The sequence below is a fragment of the Scyliorhinus torazame genome, chromosome 7, assembly GCF_047496885.1.
Source record: "Scyliorhinus torazame isolate Kashiwa2021f chromosome 7, sScyTor2.1, whole genome shotgun sequence".
Taxonomy (NCBI): Eukaryota; Metazoa; Chordata; class Chondrichthyes; order Carcharhiniformes; family Scyliorhinidae; genus Scyliorhinus; species Scyliorhinus torazame.
Genome location: NC_092713.1, coordinates 87,317,573 through 87,337,541, shown reverse-complemented (window position 1 = coordinate 87,337,541; position 19,969 = coordinate 87,317,573). Strand labels below are relative to the sequence as shown.

The 19,969-nt window shown below is 45.3% G+C and overlaps 1 protein-coding gene across 2 annotated transcripts in view; it reads right to left on the bottom strand.

The window, feature by feature from the left end:
* podn (podocan) overlaps window positions 1-19,717 on the bottom strand; it is a 94,606-nt gene extending 74,889 nt beyond the window's left edge. Inside the window, exons 1-4 of one of the 2 annotated variants that reach the window (XM_072511019.1) lie at window positions 19,462-19,717; window positions 18,764-18,868; window positions 17,583-17,839; window positions 16,099-16,192 (exon numbers count right to left, since the gene is read on the bottom strand). In XM_072511019.1, coding sequence (XP_072367120.1) covers window positions 16,099-16,192; window positions 17,583-17,831 — 343 coding nt within the window. In that variant the 5' untranslated portion in view covers window positions 17,832-17,839; window positions 18,764-18,868; window positions 19,462-19,717. The remainder of the gene's footprint in view (window positions 1-16,098; window positions 16,193-17,582; window positions 17,840-18,763; window positions 18,869-19,461) is intronic. The other variant, XM_072511018.1, reaches the window with a different exon arrangement.
* Between the last annotated feature and the right edge of the window lie 252 nt (window positions 19,718-19,969).

The window sequence follows — 19,969 nt, the reverse complement described above, 5'->3', positions numbered from 1 at the left end:
AGCCTTCCACATCAGAGTTGCCTAATCCATTAAATTGAATAATTTAATTTGTTAACAGTAAATTACTACTTTGCTGCATTATTTATTTATCTTAATTTAATTTTATGGCTAATTTAGTTTTTGCACAGAATAAACTATTAAGAGTAGACTGTAATACTAAACGTTCTTTTATTTAGTGAACTTCGTGGGCTTTCTCACTAAGATGGTTCCAAATACATGTTTAATATTAGGTATCTGACAGGAATGAAAGCAGGAGATGGAGTCAGGAGTATTGACTCCAACACAGTGAAAATGTAGGGAGGACCAGTGTGATGAATGGAACATTTCGATGCAAGAGAGACTCAGTTGTTCTGTTCTAATCCTTGTTACTGTTACTTCAGTCATGATAAAATGCCTCAGATTAATATTCTAATATCCCAACAGCCCTGGATTGATGGAATCTTCACCATAATTTGGGCGGGAGTCTCTCAGCCCAGGCCGGGCCGGGTGCAAATTGCGCGACACCACCCCGACGCCGGTCCACCTATTCTCCGGAGAGCGGAAAATCAGCGGCATTGGCGCCGGCATGGTCAGCGCTGGCGCCGGTCGGGGGCCGCTCTTTCGGCGATTCTCCGCCCGGGACGGGCCAAGCGGCAGAAAAATAAATCCGAGTCCCGTCCACGTGTGGTCTTATCCGGCGGGACCTCAGCATGCATCCATCTGGGGGTGGTCTGGTGCGGGGTTAGGGGGTTCCAACCCCGGGGGGGGGGGGGGGCCTCCGCTGAGGCCTGGCCCGCGATTGGGGCCTGCCGATCGGCGGGCCGGCCTCTCGGGCTGGGAGCCTCTTTTGCTCTGCGCCGGCCCCTGTAGCCCTACGCCATGTTGCGCTGGGGCCGGCGCAGAGAAGGGCACCACCGCGCATGCACGCAATCACGCCAGTCGCACTCCACATGCGCGCATTGGAGCCGGTCGCACTGCGCATGCGCAGACCCGCTGCGCCCATTTGATGCCGGTATCGGCAGCTGGAGTGGCATGAGTCGCTCCTGTGCCGTGCTGACCGCCTGTAGGGGTTGGAATCGCTGCTCCTGGGGTCACGTTGATGCTGTCGTGAAACACCACGGCATTTACGATGGCGTCAACACTCAGCCTCAGGATCAGAGAATCCCGCCTTTTCTGTCCCAGTGAAGGGCACAATCAACTGTTCGGGAAAGTTTGCCTCAAGATTGTAATGGCATGAGGGCAGCACATTGGCACAGTGGTTAGCACTGCTGCCTCAAGGCACCGAGGACCCGGGTTCAATCCCGGCCCCGGGTCACTGTCCGTGTGGAGTTTGAACATTATCCCGTGTCTGCGTGGATCTCACCCCCACAATCCAAAGATGTGCAGGGTAGGTAGATTGGCCACGTTAAACTGTCCCTTAATTGAAAAAAAAAGAATTGGGTACTCTAAAAAAATGTTTTTAAAAGATTGTAATGACATGGATAAATTAATAGAAAAAAAACTGTTTCTGAAGATCTGCTTTCTTTTGAACTGCGCTGTTATAAGCAGGTGTCAACTGGAAAGAAGGCAAACTGGACGGGCAAGCAACAATGGTCTGCTTTTGACGATGTCTGAAGAATGGCTGTTGAAAAGAATGGGGACAAAGTATGGAAAAAGCTGTCTACATGTGACCACAGCCATGTTACTATATAAAGAGGGCAAAAAATAAATAATAATGTAATTGTTAAAAAAATTGAGATATACAATAGATAGTCCCGTGGGCTCAGTGTCATTGGTCATACGTGGACTCCACATGTCCTATAATCAGCAGTTAATCTTACAATTATCTGATAGCACGAACCAAGGTCATTATATTGAGGTCCCTTATTGTGTGGACCGGATACTGCATGTTTCTTCTACCTTTCTGGGAGATGGACTGATCAGTGAGATGAGACCAATGGCAAACTTAAAAACTGCTTCTTTTTACATGTAATATATGAACAAGTAAGATGAAGTTTGACGTTTACCTCATAAACTGTAAAATAACAAGTATATCACCCTAACACCGTTAATGTGATATATTTACCTTCCTGGCTAGCACTAAGCTCAACATAGAATTCTTTCAGCTTTCCCCTGAGCTGTTTTCAAATCTAAATTTACTTCAGACTGCCTTCTTTTCAATTCAGAAGAAAAGCCTAAAGCTTAACCCCAGGTTCCTCCTTTAGCTCTCTGTCTTAAGGATTGGATTACTGTGTTAATGAAAACATCCTTTAAGCTGAAGCTGCCCCCTTTTATGACACCTATGTGGCTTGGTAAACACTATGTCAATGAAAGGCACTCATTGTAACATTTTACAAGTATGGACACCACTAAAATATACCAACAAATTCACTATCTCAAAACTGATAGGGTATGCAAGAAACACAATCCTATAAAGGCTCCATTTAGCTCCTGCTAACAGGCTGAATAAACATTACTAACTGCTTGTGTATAATGGAAAGTTAACCCCTTGTAGGTTGAAAATAACAGCTCAGTATAAATTAACCCACAATTCTACCAAGGTCAAATAAATCACAAACTATAAAAATAATGCACACAAGATTGGACAAGGTGTGAACTCAAAAGAATTTGAACATATGACGTCCTAGCCTTGTATTTGTGAATGATCTTCAAAGAGGAACTTTAATATAAGGGTACACTGTATTATTGCACTGAATGTGCACTGTATGATTGCACTAGATGTACACTGAATGATTACATTCATGACACAGTCAAACAGGTTGGGCAGGATTTTCCTCCCCCATGTTTTGCAACGGCAGAGGACGGCTCGCCAGTGGCCAGCGGCACCTTCTGGTCCGCTGTTATCAATGGGGTTTCCCATTGATCACTTGCTGCCACAAAACCCACGGCGGGGGTGCACAGTTGGCAGGACTGTAAAATCCTGTCAGCTTGGACAGCCAGAAAATCCGCCTGCTGAGTGTGTCGTCCTGCAAATCCTTCCAACACACCAATGGCTGGCGGTAGAGTGGCAGAGACTCCTGGTCAACCATTCCTGGTGTGGAGTGGCACCCCTCCAGCTATACACTCCTGACACCAAACTAATGATCTATTCCGGGAATTACTAGCCATGGAAACAGGTGAAAGTCTGCCTTACTACACCACTAGGTGAGAGAAGAGAATTGGAAATGGAGCACTGGATGATGTTGTTTATCCTCGTGTCAATCCGTTAGTATAGAGTGGAATTATTTAACCTGCAGAGGTGAATAACATGTCCCCTTTCCTCCACCCCCAAATTTATAATAAGTATGCAGAATCTACAAGAAATCTGCTAATATAATAAAGATGTGAGGAAGATGCCTATTCTCTCGGACATCATAATCATTAATCTTAAATATTGTGATCTTCAGTGGAACTCTATCACAAGGCAAAATATGAGAGAATGAATGGACATGATCAAGTGTTTAGATCATAGACTCAGATTGAAACATTCCCTTTCTTGCTGATAAGAATTCACTGATACCTTTAAAATATTAATAACTTAAACGGCTCCATTTCCACATTGAGAGAAAAAAAACAGAACTTAGTTTTTATAAACATATTGGCGTTGTCCAGTTTACATTTGAGAAACACACATTCAAAAAAGAAAGGACTGTACAGGTCTAAACTGGACAGGTGGTAACCCCAAATGGAACTAGAGCTGCAGGAGGAGAGATTGGTCTTTGGAAGTAACACAAAACAGGCCATTGGAAAAGAGAACTGGGCAGAGTGTAATATGAGCTCTGGACTCACAGTTGCTTGTGTGCTCTCATCCAAGCCCAGTCATCTTCCCCCCCCCCCACCCCCCACAGAGCTCATGAATAACCTGAATGTATAATTTCAAGGATATTGAAGGAGTTAAAAACTTGTGATACACACTGGGTGGGGAAGGCTATTACAATTTTATGACTATCTTAAACCGTGTGTATTCAAAATCTTTAGTCGCCCTTGTAACCATGACAATCCTAATAAGAATAGAAGCGAGATTGTTTACATCTGGAGTCAGTGAAAAGAAACATTTGGCTGCTTGTGAGAAAGGAACAGTGAGCCGCCAGCAACCTGGAGAGCACAGTGATACATCCTGTTTGTGGTGCCAATATGTGCAGGAACTCTCTGTTTGGTGCTTTAATTCTCACTTGCAGAAAATCTTGTCGCTTTCTAACCTCCAATCTTTCTATTTCAAGCTTTTCTCTACTTCTTATATTTCTCTACATTATCAGCATCACTGTGAAGTAATTAATCCCTTCCCATACCTCCTAAATTGTAAATACGTTTTCCTGTATGATCATTCACTTCCGTGTAACTTCACAGTATTACAGTCAGGACAGTCATGTCATCTCTTAGTCCAACTAGTTTTTTCCAAGAATTTAAAAATGTGGATCCCGCCCAGAGAAATTCTCCTTTTGGGAGACTTTGGGATTCTCCATCCAGCAACGTCTGAATCGCGAAACACGATTGGGCGGAGAATTGCGCGTGAGGCAAAAATCATGGCCGGCGCAGAGCGCCCGATGGAATGCCATGCTCTGGTGCCTTGGTAGCGGCCTCAATGCACTCTACTCCACATGTGCAGTAAATGCCTTTGGCATATCATTAACTGCCCCGACCGGGTATTCTCCAGCCGATGCTCCGGCTCTGCCAGGAGGAATTGCCAATACGGGGTTCACTTATAGTTTTGAATTTCGAGAAACATGCACCGTGCCTGCTGAGGGAGATGATGGAGAGAGCAGGGGTAGGACATGATCCCAGAGGCGTGATTGTGTGCTGCCGGTCCTGCCGCTGACAGTGTTGGGGGAGGGGGAGGGGGTGGCAGAGCCAGGGGGGTGCGGAGTAGTGGGGGCGAGCAGGGGATGGGTCATGGGTTTGAGTGACACCCCCCCCCCCCCCGCCCCCGCCGGGACTGGGGTGTCCAGGCACAGACCACCATTGCCGTGGCCTACTAGGCAGCTATATTGCTGCGCACCACACTGACCACCCAGTGGCACAGAGTGACACTGGCCTTATGGGTGCCCCCACCCCACCGCCTCTCAACTCCACCAACGCCGTCCCCCACAGCTGGGCGCAACCCACCGGCAGAACTTCACGCACCCCACCCTAGGGTAACTCCCACAGTAGCTCCTACAGGAGAGCGTACCTCTGGGATAGGTAGGGCCAGCCACCGGTACCACTGCCGGCAGGGGTGGGTGCTGGAGCCGGAGGCCCTCGTAGTACCGAGCACCGATGGGGCCAGGGGTGTTGTGTGTTCCACTGAGTGCCAGGGAAAGACTGGGTGTGGGGATGGGGGAGGGGTGGGGGAGAGGGGGACATACGGGGATAGGGGCTGCAGTGCAGGCCGAGGCCACCGTGTAGCCCGTTGGACCAGGGGTATGCACCATGCTAACATGCCTGCCTTTCACCCTCTGCAGACAATGGACTTCAGAATTAAACCAGGAATGGTGGCCTTCATCCTAGCCACTGCAGCCCTAGGTGATACACGGAGGTTGAACGAACAGGAGCTGCTTGTGAAGGACTCTGCAGCAGTGGAGCTTGCCCCAGCGGAATAGGAGGCAGCCAGTGAGGTTGGAGAACCAGCCGCCCAACAAGCCGAGGAAGAGATGGGAAGGATTTGCCACATCTAGCCTAGTGCGTACCGGCAGTGCTCCCGTCATTCGAGGACCTGTTGAACCAGGCATACCGTCAAAGACTCTGGCTGAGCAGGGGGACTGTACGACATATCTGCCGGATTATGATGCAGCTGGCACCGCGGGGGTATGGGGGCGACACCCACTCCTGGTGGCTGCCACAGGGTCCTTCCAGGTGCCGAGTGGGGACCTATACAGAATCTCACAGACGTCAGTGCACAGGTGCAGCCTGTGCCAACCGGGAATACAAGGTCAGGTTGATGGTACAAATTTCCCATCCCACCCCCACAGAGCACCGAGGCAGTTTGGAAGTTCTGTGTACAGGTGTTTATTTTGAACTTAACAGATGCCCATCTCTATAACGGTTTCTGCCCTAGCCCTAACACTATCCTGTGTGCTACGCCCAGGCCAACCTAACTGGTGTCTACCTTTCTGACCTTACAGGCCCTAATGCGATGTCTAGTTGTATGCCCAGGCAGTATATCAGAAATGGAGGCAGCCTGCTCCGATTCCCGCCCCGTGATCTGGGTCCCCTTTGGCGGCTGGGGACAACAGAGTTGTCTCTGTTGCCTTCTACATCGTCTGCCCACCTCAGCTGCCACAAGCAATGTCAGGGCAGCCTCCACAGGATCAACTCAGGAAAGCACTGCTGTACCTGGAAGGAATTGGAGAAGGAAAGCGACAGAAAATCCTGGGACCTTCAAATCTCCCAAACCTCACACACCCTTACCATGTTTGTCCCATCTTCTCTCAGAGTGCTATCCAGCGAGCCACTTGTGCTGGCAAAGCTCATCCTGTACACTGACCCCAACCACATCAGGAACCCGTAGACCCCAGACCTCTGCCAGGAACATTAGGGAGGATGTGCTCAACAGGCCTCTGCTCATCCATGCACTTACCCTTTGACCGCAAGAGGATCCTCAGTGCTGAAGCCCTGCCCTTTACTGTTTGATTGTTGGCAGAACTAATATAATGAGCTGCAGTCAACCCCTCAGTACCACACCTGTTAGCTAACTCTTCGGCCAGCAGGGCGGCTTACGCCTGGGGTAAAGAAAAATGTTACTGAAAAAAGACACAAAGTATAAAATCCCCTTAAAACATAGTACTCCACAGAGAGCTTTATATTTTCACAACAGTTAGAACAAATAGAACACAAATCCACAGAAAATTAAAACCACTACCCAAGCCCAACTTGCAAAACATTCAACCCAAACAAGAACAGATAAATGCAATCTAGCACTTCCACATATCAACACGCCCTTCCCCAATATCCCCCAAACCTCAAACAGCCCGCACCCAGCCCATGTTTCCCAGGCAATCTGGGAGTGGGGGCTGCCTAACGTAGGGGGGGGGGGGGGTTTATGGGGGGGGTTTGGGCCAGTTTACGGTGTGAGGGGTTGCCAGCTGTGGGACCTCACTATCTGGCCTCCTGCTCAAGTTGACAGCTCGATAGTGGGAATCCCTCGTATTCCACATTGTGAATCACTCAATTCCATCCCGCTTTATGACCGCGAAAGGATCGTAAAACTGGTGCAATTCAACTGCGGTGGGCAGTCTCCCAAATGCAGAATCTAGTCCTCTCATTTTAAAATTAAGGCACTGGTAGAGAAGGAACGAAGGTTGGTCAGCAAAGTGTGGAAATAGCTTATCTCTATCTAACCCCTTAATAACTTCCAAACATTGATCAAATCACCTCTTAACCTCCTATATTTAAGGACTGCAACTCTAATTTGTGTACCCCTTCACGTAATTTAACTCTTGGACTCCAGGGTGTCAATCTGGTGAACACACTTTGCGGGATTTTCCCAAATCCACCAATGGCCCGACGCCGGCGTAAAAAAATGTCGCGAACCACTCCGGCGTCGGACCAACCGGAAGTTGCAGAATCCTCCGCACCTCCGGGAGTTAGGCCGGCGCTGGAGGAGTTGGCGCCATGCCAACCGCCGCACAAGGGCTGGCGCGTGTTAGCGCATGCGCAGAACTGCCGGTGTGGTTCCGCGCATGCGCAGAGCGGCCGGCGTATTCTTGCGCATGCGCAGGGGTTATCTTTTCCATGCCGGAGCCCTACAGAGGCCGGCACAGAAGGAAGGAGCGCCCCCACGGCACAGGCCCGCCCACAGATCGTTGGGCCCCAATCGCGGGCCAGGCCACCGCGGGCCAGGCCACCGTGCCCCCCCCCCGCCCCCCCCCGGGCTGGATTCCCCCATGCCTCCCCCGAGGACCGCACCAGCCGGCCTAATTGCCAGGTCCCGCCGTGTGGGACCAGGTCCATTTCACGCCGGCGGGACTGGCCAGAAACGGACGGCCGCTCGGCCCATCGGGGCCCGGAGAATTGCCGGGGGGGGGGGGGGCGCTGCCAACGGCCCCCGACCGGCATGGCGTGATCCCTGCCCCCGCCTGAAAACCGGCGGCGGAGAATATGGCAGCCGGCGTCGGTGCGGCGGGGCGGGATTCACGCCGCCCACCCTGGGGATTTTCTGACCCGGCGGGGGGGTCGGAGAATCCCGCAGACGTTGTTCCCTCTCAGACCAATATAGCCTTCTGAAGATGTGACAGCCAGAATTGCTCAAAGTACTCCAGGTATGATCTGACCCGCATTTTTGTAGTCCTGTAACTCTTTTTAAAAATTAGTTATTGAAGGTGTTGAAAGAGGAATCGAGAATATTCCTGGTGGCTCGAGCAACGCTCTTTCTTTGTTCGAAAACTATTTTGTGATTCAAGTTGGCTGCTATGTCTACCTACAGAACACTTCTTGCATAATTTTTTTACCTTTTGTTTAATCTGTTAACAGTATGTTAATTACATTGATAAGTTTTAAAATTTTTTTAGAGTACCCAATTATTTTCTTCCCAATTAAGGGCAATTTAGCGTGGCCAATCCACCTCCCTTGCACATCTTTGGATTGTGGGGGTGAGGCCCACGCAGACACGGGGCAATTGTGCAAACTCCACACGGACAGTGACCCAGGGCCAGGGTCGAACCCGGGTCCTTAGCGCTGCGAGGCAGCAGTGCTAACCACTGCGCCACCTTGTCGCCCACTTCATGATTAATCAATTTTCACTAAAGTGAGAAAGCAATTTGGCTAGTGATAGCACTTCCACTTCACGGCCAGAGGACTGTGTGATTGTCCATGTGAACAGAGAATAGAGTGTCAGCAGGAAACACAACTACTTCTACGGCAACACACATTGTTCCTGCCTACAAAATTCCAACCTCTTAGCTTTCAACTTGCAAAATTCAGGAAAGTCTCCTTTGGGTATTGGCAGTGTCAAGTGTGTTGAGTAAATTTCACTCGTACTGCCAGTATGCACATGGTGGAACATCAGTCTCTTAATTGCTTGATTTTTTGAGAATAGCAATATTTTCACCTGACACGGGATTCTCTGTCACGGCAGACCTGTTTTCTGGCATGGGAGTGAGGTCATCCGTCCCAATGGGGCTTCCCATTGTGGCCATTCCCATATCATTAGGAAATTCACAGCCATGAATGCGCTGCTGGTGAAGCGGAGAATTCTGCCGATGGAGAATACCACCCTTTATGTTTATCTATTAGGTTCACTTATCAATTAAGCTCAAATAAATATATTTGATGCGTATAGTGTGAGCCTGTGTTCCAATAGTGTAAGCTCTTCTTCCTAGAAAAGTTGAGCAGCATAGAATGGCACAGAAATTAAATTCAGCCACATCCTGTTTCACCTTCACACCACTTATGGTAAAGAGGTTTCTTCTGCATTCCCTGTTGAATTTTTGGCTGACTATTTTGTATTGGTGACCTCTAATTATGCTCTGCCCCACAAAAGGAATCACGTTATCTGCACCCACCTTATCAAAGCACAAAGAAAGGTGGTTTTGGTTGTTGGAGGTGCATCATCTCACTCCTGGGACATGACTGCATGAGTTCCTCAGGGTACCATCTTCACCTTTTTCATCAATGACCTTCCCTCCATCATAAGGTCAGGGGAAGTGATGTTTGTGGATAATTGCACAATATTCAGCACCATTTGCTATTCATCAGATACTGAAGTAGTCCGTGTCCATATGCAGCAAGATCTGGATAATATTCAGGTTTGGGCTGACAAGTGCAAGTAACATTTGCACCACACAATGGCCAGCAATGACCATCTCCAACAAAAGAGAATCTATCTATCTCCCATTTACATTTAATGGTTTTACCATTACTGCAAAAGAAACTATCAATAACATGGGTTACCGTTCACCAGAAATTGAACTGGACCAGTCGTACAAATACTGTGGCTACAAAACAGATCAGAGGCTGTGGTGAGTAACTCACCTCCTGACTCCTCAAAGCCAGGCCACCATCTATAAGACACAAGTTAGGAATGTGATGAAACACTCTCCACTTGCCTGGATTAGCGAAGCTCCAACCACACTCAAGAAGCTCAGCACCATCCAGGACAAAGAAGTGCCCATTCACCACCTTAAACATTCACTCCCTCCAGCATGGACCTATGTATAGTGGCAGCAGTGTGTACCATCTACACAATGCACTGTAGCAATTCATCAAGACTCCTTCAGCAACACCTTCCAAACCCCTGACCTCTGCCACCTAGAAGGAAAAGGACAGCAAGTTTCCCTCCAAGCCACACCTCATCCTGACTTGGAAATATACCACCGATCCTTCACTGTCACTGGATTAAAATCCTGGAACTCACTCCCTAACAGTACTGTGGAACTGGACCGGTTCAAGAAGGTAGCACACCACCATAATCTCAAGGGCAATTAACGATGGGCAATAAATGCTTGCTTAACCAGTGACTCCCACATAGCATGAACAAATCTGAAAAAATAAACATTCATGATTTAAAGATCTTTAACAGGTAACACCTTAGCGTTCTTTTTTCAAGAGAACAGAGTCTGAGCATCTCAACTCTTTCCTGTAAATGTCTATGCATGGAGGTCGGTTTGCTCAGTTGGCTGGTTTTTGATATGGAGCGGTGCCAACAGTGCGGGTTAAATTGCCGTACTGGCCATGAAGGCCCTACCTTCTCAACTGTGCCCCTTTCCTGAGGTGTGGTAACCCTCAGCTTAAATCACCACCAGTCAGCTCTTTCTAAAAGGCGAAAGCAGCCTATGGGGCCGAGGCAACGTTTACATTTATGTATTTGCATGCATTTCTGGTATCATAGATTATCATAGAATTTACAGTGCAGAAGGAGGCCATTCGGCCCATCGAGTCAGCACCGGCTCTTCGAAAGAGCACCTGGTATTGTCCTTGTAAATCTTTTCTGCACCATATCCAATGCCGCTGTGTATGCTTTTTAATAAAATAGCAACCAGGACTGCAAGCAGTGATTTTAGTTAGGTCTAACCAAAGCTTGATACATAATTTCTATATTTTTCCTTTTGGCCTTCTAGAAACAAAGCCTCAGGCTTAGTTTGCTTTTTTATGGCCTCACTTTTCCTGTGGTGCAACCTTTAGTGATTTTTGAAGGTTACCATAATAGATTTAGATGAGGAAAGATGGGAGGAGGTTTAAGTGGAGCATTAACACTGGCATGGAGTAATTGTGTGGAATGGCCTATTTCTCTGCAGCATATCCTACATAATCCTATGTAAGTGTGATACTCATAGAGGTTCAGAGGCAATCTTGAAATTTATCCAGCTTTAGTAAGGAAATATTTAGAAAATAAACACAGCTATGTTAACACATTCCAAAGCCAGTTGAAGAAGTAGCAAATTAGATGCTAATCTTTGAATAAATACTAGATTTTTTCCCCAGAATGCAACATTATGAATGTCTGCCTCCTCCTTAAACAAAACCCAGTGTCCCAGAAATCTTTCTTTATATGCTCTTCTTAAGAACGATAAACAAAACAAATGATCTGTAAAACAAAATAATAAAGGGGCAAAGGGGAGAGGTAGGCAGGAGACAGGGGCGATAGCCACTGGTAAGGCATTGGAATTGAAACAAAACGTCAAAGGAAACATAACTAACTAAGCCAAAATATCATTCTGGCGGACCAGTCTTTGTATGTACTTAGCAGTCCATTCACATGTGTGTCCTTAACCTTAATAATACAATTAACATACCATTAACAAGCTACAATATGCAGATTTGTGGTTAGCACTGCTGCCTCACAGCTCCAGAGTCCTGGATTCAATTCCAGCCCTTGGGTGACTGTCTGTGTGCAGTTTGCACTCTCTTCCCGTGTCTGCGTGGGTTTCCTCCGGGTGCTCCAGTTTCTTCCCATAGTCTAAAGATGTGCAGGTTAAGTGGATTGGCTGCGCTAAATTACCCCTTAGAGTCCAAAAGGTTAGGTGGGGTTATAGGGACACGATGGAGGTATGGGCTTGAGTAAGGTGCTCTTCCCAAGGGCCAGTGCAGATTAGATGGGCAGAATGGCCTCCTTCTGCACTGTAGGGATTCGATAATATGAATTAACACACTACAAGATAGTGCAAATGACAAAAGCAAGAGCTTATTTGTGTCCTGTATCCATGACCACACTACTTTTATCTCTATATTGAGTAGGGAAAGACCCTCTATGGTTTGTAGGGGAATAAAATCCCCTTACAGGAATGATAAGTGATAGTGAACTCAAGCAGAAGGTACCAGGTTGTGATTGTCATAAGAATCTAAACCAGCTCTGAAAGCCTGCACCACCTGCAAAGCAGCTGCAAACAAAAATGATTGTGCAATATTTAGGAAAGAAAATGGAGAAAATGACTACAGATGTGAGGTTCAAGAAATGTTGGAATGCCCCGACTTATTGCTGTGCAAACTATTTCTCAGCCAAGTGTCCAAAGCTCGACAAATAATGGAACATTAACTTTTTACTGTAGATAAAGCAGTGTCTCAGAAGATGTTTGAATTCTCTCACAGACCAACAAATCAATAAGTTATATGTCAATGCCCTCATAAATATCATTAAGTCAGATTTCAGAGCGACTATGATGCGACTGTCAATATTCTAGAATAAACAAATAACATGGAACTTCAGGGGCGGGCTTCTCCGACCTCTCGCCGGGTCGGAGAATCGGCGGGGGTCGGCATGAATCCCGCCCCTGCCGTCCTCCCAATTCTCCCGCCCTCCAAAAACCGGCCCAGCGTGAGTCGCGCCGCCCACCTCGGAGAATGGCGGGGTCCGGCGTGACTCAATGGGTGCCAGGGCCGCCCAAATTCTCTGGCCCGCGATGGGCCAAAGTTGTGCCCGTCTGTAGCCGGTCCCTTACCGGCGGGAGCTGGCGGCGCGGGCGGGCTCCGTGGTTCCTGGGGGTTCGCAGGGGGATCTGGCCCCGGAAGGTGGCCAGATGGTGGCCTGGCTCTATTGTTCCGCACGGAGGCTGTGGTCTTCCGCCATTCCCGGTGCGGAAGCGAATCCCTCTGCGCATGCGCGGGGATGACGCCAGCACGGGCTGGCGCTCCCGCACATGCGCCGACTCGCGCCGGCCGTCGGGGGCCCTTCGGTGTCGGTTGGCGTGGCGCCAAGCCCCTATCCCGCTGGCCGGCGGGGCGCCAACCACTCGGGGGCGGGCCTAGCCCCTGAAGGTGCAGAGGATTCCGCATCTTTGGGGCGGCCCGACGCCGGAATGGTTCACGCCACTCCGTCCCGCCGGGACCCCCTGCCCCGCCGGGTAGGGGAGAATCCCGCCCCAGAACTCTGATCCGCTAGCCAAGTTTTACAAAATATAAATGTAACCATTAATAAAAAGATCAATATTCCAACAAGTAGTACAACAACAATTTTCAAATAATGCCCAATCCATGTAGGCCCACTCTAAATGTTGGAGTCATTCAGCAAGGGTTACATATGACAGTTTATAACAAGAATAGCTTGACATTTGTTGTTGTTAGTAATAAAAGTGAAAACTTTCAAACAAATTCACTTTCTACTCTAAACCATAGATATAATTCTGCCTGAATAGTAAAAACAAAATAATTAATAGCTATGGATGTAATGACGAGCTCTGGGCATATTATTTTCAGAGTCTATTGACTACTTTTTCAATGCCATTTGGAATATATAGAATGTTTGAAAATGCCTTTTGGAAAGTCTCCAACTCCTGACGATTTTCAAAGGAGGCTTCTGGCGGCACTTAAAAGTCTAACAGGAATCACCGCAAATTACATTTATTCTGTGGCACTAATGAATAAGACTGGGCCTCGGCGCAGTGGTTAGCACTGCTGCCTTACAGCGCCGAGGACCCTGGTTCGATCCTGGCCCCGGGTCACTGCCTGTGTGGAGTTTGCACATATCCCGGTGTCTGCGCGGGTCTCACGTTCACAACCCAAAAAGATGTGCAGGGTAGGTGGCCACGCTAAAGTACCCCTTAATTGGAATTCTACGCATTGAATTTACAGCGGATGCCATTTGGTCAACTGTTGCTCTACACAGATCCCATTTTGCAACATTTTCCTTTTTCAAGTGCCTGTCCACTTGCCTTTATGAATTGTTTAGATCTTTTCTCAATTCCCACAAAAAATCATAGAATTCCGACAATGCAGAAGGAGGCCATTTGGCCCTTCGAATCTGACCCCCTGAAAGAGCACCCAACCTAGGCCAACAACCCCAACCTAACTCGTTAACCCCACCTAACGTGCACATCTTTGGACATAGGAGGAAACCTGAGCACCTGGAGGAAACGCACACAGACATGGGGAGAACGTGCAAACTCCGCACAGGCATAAAACATTCTATGTTATGCAATTACTCTATGAGGAAAAATACTCTTCTAACTTTGATTTCCCAATGACAACTCTCAATGTATGTCAATTTGTTACCAATCAATGAATCATCTTTCACTATTTTCTCTTTCTACAAAATTTGTTCCAATAGCGAGGTTTTTTGTGAACAGGTCAAAAATCTGTCAATAGCCTGAGGGGCACCACGCAGCATCAAGTATGGCTGACCAGGAGTCTCTCCCACTCTTACTGGCAGCCATTGGTGCTTTGGAAGGATTTGAATGTTGCCACTCGACCTGTTTGTCCACGTTATGGCCGCACCTTCTTTAGTTATTGTTCTACCCTCAATAAGGACGCGTAGAGAGTAAACGGTAAAGAAGGCTTTAATAAGCTAAGAACTAGCCTGGTGCCGAGACGGATGCTTACTGGGTGCCGCCCACAAGGCGGCCCCTTATATACGACTCCCAGGTGGACGGAGCCGGAGGCGGAGTCCCCCAGCGTTCCAAGCCCGGTCTTAAAGGGGACATCACCTTACATGATTATAAGGGTACAGTAATACAGTAACCGTTCATCACAGTTATCAAGTCCTGGGTGGGATTCAAACCCAGAGTTTCTGGATCAGAGGCAGGGATGCTACCCACTGTGCCACGAGACCTCCTCACATATATTTGCTTTGACCTACATCCTATGTAGTGGGTGGCACGGTAGCACAGTGGGTAGCACTGTTGCTTCACAGCGCCAGGGTCCCAGGTTCCATTTCCGGCTTGGGTCACTGTCTGTGCGGAGCCTGCACATTCTCCACTTGTCTGCGTGGGTTTCCTCCGGGTGCTCCGGTTTCCTCCCACAGGTCCTGAAAGGCGTGCTGTTGGGTGAATTGGATATACTGAATTCTCCCTCCATGTACCTGAACAGGCACTAGATTGTTTTTACAGCGCCGAGGACCCGGGTTCTAGAGGTTTTTCACAGTAACTTCATTGCAGTGTTAATGTAAGCCTATTTGTGACAATAAAGATTATTATTATCCACTTTGTCTATGCCTGTATGCTATCTCCTGTATTCTTCCATATAGTTTGCATCCCCTACAACCAGAAAATGTCTACCTCATATCTTCTTCTATCTCCAATTCATCCATATAAATAGAAAACAAAAGAGCAGCCTGCACAGATCCCAGGTCATACCACAATCTGCATCCCACAAATCCAGGAAACAGTAAATTATCCTTAAAGACATTCAAAGATCTGTGGACTTGCATTCCGAGGTCTCTCTGTCCCTGCACATTCTTAAGGACTGTGCCATTAAGTCTATAATCCCTTCTGCCAAAATACACACCTCACAAATATTTGTTTAAACTTCTATGATCTAGGAAAGGAAATGAGTCATCAAAAAAGAATCATCACAATTATTCAGTTTACTTCTTGGTTCCTTCAATTTATAAACAAATGAAGGAAAAATTACAATGCATCATTTTTAAAGATAAGGGCCAAACCTTTTTTAAACCTAACTGGATAATCACCAATAATTAATGAAAATAGGATATCTAGTTATGATCAGCGTTCCTTCTATTTTTTCTGAAATATTTTCAGCACATGTCCTTTTTAGAAGTTTTTGTGTGGCTGCATAAGCACAGTAAAATAAAGAGGCTGACTTGCATGTAGGCAGTGGGGTTTTCAGATTGTGTGCACAGTTTAGAGGCAACATTGGCTACAGCATATACACCTGTAAAAACAATTTTCATTCAAACTATAGGAGTAAATATGTATTGTCAGACAAATAACTGTCGGCATGAGGCCTGGGTTGTCCTGTGATTTTTGGAAGCAGCACAAGATCAAAGGTTTTCCTTACCTTTTGAAGTAAGCCTATTATTCTGTACATTAAAAGTCTCCAGATTCTGAAGTCTTGATAACTCCTCCATAGGGATCACCTCTAGAGCATTGTTCTAAGTAACAAGAAATGACATGAGTTCTTTGACTTCCTGCCAGCATTTCTGAACTTACACTTTATAATTTTAAACATAGATGATGATAATTGAGTTGATTGCATGGGGGTTTCAGTGGAGGAAGGTTTCAGTAAAAAACAGCCCTATGATTAATGTGTAGATCGAAAAAAATTATATGTAAAACAATATAGAATGACAATGGCCCTGTGGCTTATTCTATACATTTAGCTTCAGTGGTTATTACATTAATAGGCTACTTTTATAACATACTTTTCGCCAAGGCAAACACTATACAAATACATGCCAACATTCCGCAAAGAGATCTTTCTGTGTCTCATCATGTATATTAAAGATTTGGCTGAAGCATGTTTGAAATGCCAGTGGACATATTCTGCAAGTTTCAAACAGCTCACCTCTGTTCACCATCTTTGGGACATTTTTATAGCACTTATTGAGATACATCACATAGTGAATTAATTCATTGTGTAGAAGGGCTCTGACAATTGCAGTCAAGTAATTCTTAGCAATTTTCATGTTTAGCTAACAATTATGTTTCTCGTGTCACTTTGGATCTTCCCAAATACATCCCACTCACTTAATTAATATAGTTACACAGGCAAAAGGATTTTTGGGAATGCCATGATTTTGGAACGGATTCTGATTGTGTGAAAAATATGATTGAGGTTTGTTTCTTGTGTTTTTAACAGAAAATGACATCTCATGACCCAATGAAAATTACAATTGTCATCTTGAATTTATTAATTCGATGAACTGTCATTTTCAAAATGCCAAAAACAGTCATTCAAAAATTGTTATCAATAACGAAGTCATTTTGGCATGAAATCGAGTGTCAAACTTTAAGAATTTGAATAGTCTCCATTGTTATCTTTTCTGAGTAAATGACCCAAAGGAGAGGGTGAGTTGGTAAATGCACTGCTCAATTTGGAAGTAACCCACAGAGATGCTGCAGGAAGCTACAGTTTCATCCCTCGTCTTAGCTACCTCAGGTAGGGTGAAGGTAGCGGCACTATGACTTTTCGCAGTGTGCATGGTCTTCAGTGCCTCCCCATTCCTAACCGCTATCCAGTGATCCTATACTTGATAGGTGCAGCTGTATTGTCAGATAGCCTGTTGATGCTAATTGCTAAACATCACACAAGACCACTTAAGTTAAATAGGAGAGAAGGGTTAGCCTGCATCAGTATGGAGAATACCAGGACAAGTCAGGAACACCCAAGAGGGAAAACCTGGAGAACGAGAAGTGAAAACGACAGACAGCACTTTATTAAATACAACTAAGGGCAAGCAATTGTTGCAGCTATAGCTGATTGTTAATTTGTGTAGAGGATCAAGACAGAGATTAGGCTGAGGGATTTATCCTATCTCTTACCTGCAAGGACAGGTGCAGTATTGACGTTGATAAGTTCCTGGGAAATTCCTTTAGATCCACTCCACCACAGTCTACGGTTCCATCCAGGTTACAGTTGCAGTCTGGAGGGCAATAAAGTATTTGCACTTCAGGAGCAGTTGTTCCTCCTGTGTGATTCTCCATTGAGTCAGAGGAATGCTTCTCCTCGCATATTGCACTGCAGCTGAAGCTCAGGAGCCACAGCAACAAGAACCCACTGCTCCAATTCATTTGACCTCCTAAAGAAACAGAATCCATTTAATTTTAACACATACTAGTCAGTGTTGAATGTTTCACCCTCTCTGATATTAGCTTCTAATTTACTGAAATTCTATTATTTGGATAGCATCACTTTCTAAATAAACCTGATTATTTTGATTTATCTAGAATGCAACAAAAAATTGACCTGCAGTAATATTTAACTAAGTGTGTTAAACATATATAGTTTGTCATGCATTTAAATTTCCAATCTATAAATAAATAATCTTGATACACAAAATAATAAAAAATATATATTCAGTAATTTCCCTGTCCAGCACTGTTTCATATCTGACTAGTTATTCATGACAGTTAAATATTTTGATATGATTAATTATTTTATCAGCTCCACATTTTTACATTAAACTTAAAACAATAATATTATTAATATTGCTGTTTCAGGAAGAGGACTTGGCCCACCTCCCTTCATGACCTCTTGACAATTAATTCAGTGTTAAGCTTCGCAAGGAGAACAAGTGGTTTCATATCTCCAAAGTGCCTTGGGTTTGAAGGAGATTCTCGGAGGAAGGGAAAGATCCTTTCCAGATGTGAATCTGAATATGGAGACACTTCATTGATTTTTAAACAGAACTTCAACCCTTCTTCAGAAATCTGAACAAGAAACGCTTTGGCCTACTCTAGAGCTACCATATAGAAAAGTACAAGTCTAGAAAGACGGTTCGAGAGGATATATCTGGAATGCCAGGTCAAGGCATACTATCAAACAGACTCTTTTTATATCTAATCACACATTTTCTGTTTGGCCAAGAGCCATAAGAACACAGAGAAAGGAGTCAAATCCAGTAATAACACATCACTGAAGAATGAAAGCAGGAAAATGCCACGTATTAAATTTAACAGAAACTACTAAATTCCATTTCAATTAAATTTTAAAAGTGCTTTACCTTGGCTGCTATTATTAATTAAAACCAGAATTCTTGCACCATTCACCAAGCGCTGAGATAATCACTAACAGGACCGAAATAGTGGTGTTCTGTTTGAAGAAGGAGCTGTTGATTTAGACCAGTCTGGGTATTCAAAGACTTACTTTGTAAAATAACAAATATATACTGCTTTATTGTGACTGGAATTGATTAATAGCCCCCTTTTCCAACAATCAGGATTCTGATGACCCTGCCTTGAACCCATCCTATAACAAATTGCACCCATCTAACTATTTCATAAGTGAGAAAAAAAGCCAGGGTACACATGTATCTGCAGCTTTCTTCTCAATGTGGTCATTTAATTTTACAACAAGAGCTCACAACATTTCTCGATGAAGTAACAATCATTTTTGATTCTATAATTTGGTTGACAGTATACTTAGGTTTAACTTACTGCATTAGCAAATACAGCACTCACGTATAATTGTTTACATCATTACCATGTCTTCAACAGTTAGAAGGAAATGCTGCTGTCGAGCATATATGTATTTTAATCTGAATTCGTATTAACTTAGTATTCCAGGGGTGGCTGTGTTTTCTGACTAACAAGTTAAAAACTTACATTTCCAGTTAATTACTGATAAACCACCAGCAGAAGATTCACATAACAAAATCGTTTGTACACATTTCCGTCTAATGTCATGCAGACTGATACGCACCTGAGTCTGTTTAAAATCAATGCATGTAGAGCCTATCCAACTGAACAGAGGCAAACAATGCTCCCAAGTGTAACCTCAAGATATTGCTTTGTCTTTTCTTCCTGTCGGGTGTTACCCTGGCTCGAAGTTTCAGTAATGAGGTGGCGTCAGAATATTTTACTTCTGTTTAGGTTGACAATCAAATTCAAGTCTTGCATCTACCCTTGACAATACCAATCTCGACAAAGTCCTCTGAAGGAATAAGTCTTCACAACAGTGTCTGATTCAAACATTCATAGTATGACTATGATTTATAGGAATGTGTTGCTTTGCTCTTTGGGGACTCTACAGCACATGAGATGCATGTTTGAGACCACACAAAGTAATCTACCATATTTCCTCAATTAGAATCAGATTCTTCTTTTAAACGCTGACATATTCTGGCTGGACCTTAAAGCATGTTTCTGTTCACAGGATTTATGATTTGCTAATTAATCTTGTAAAAAAAGTTAATGTTAGTAGGAAGCCC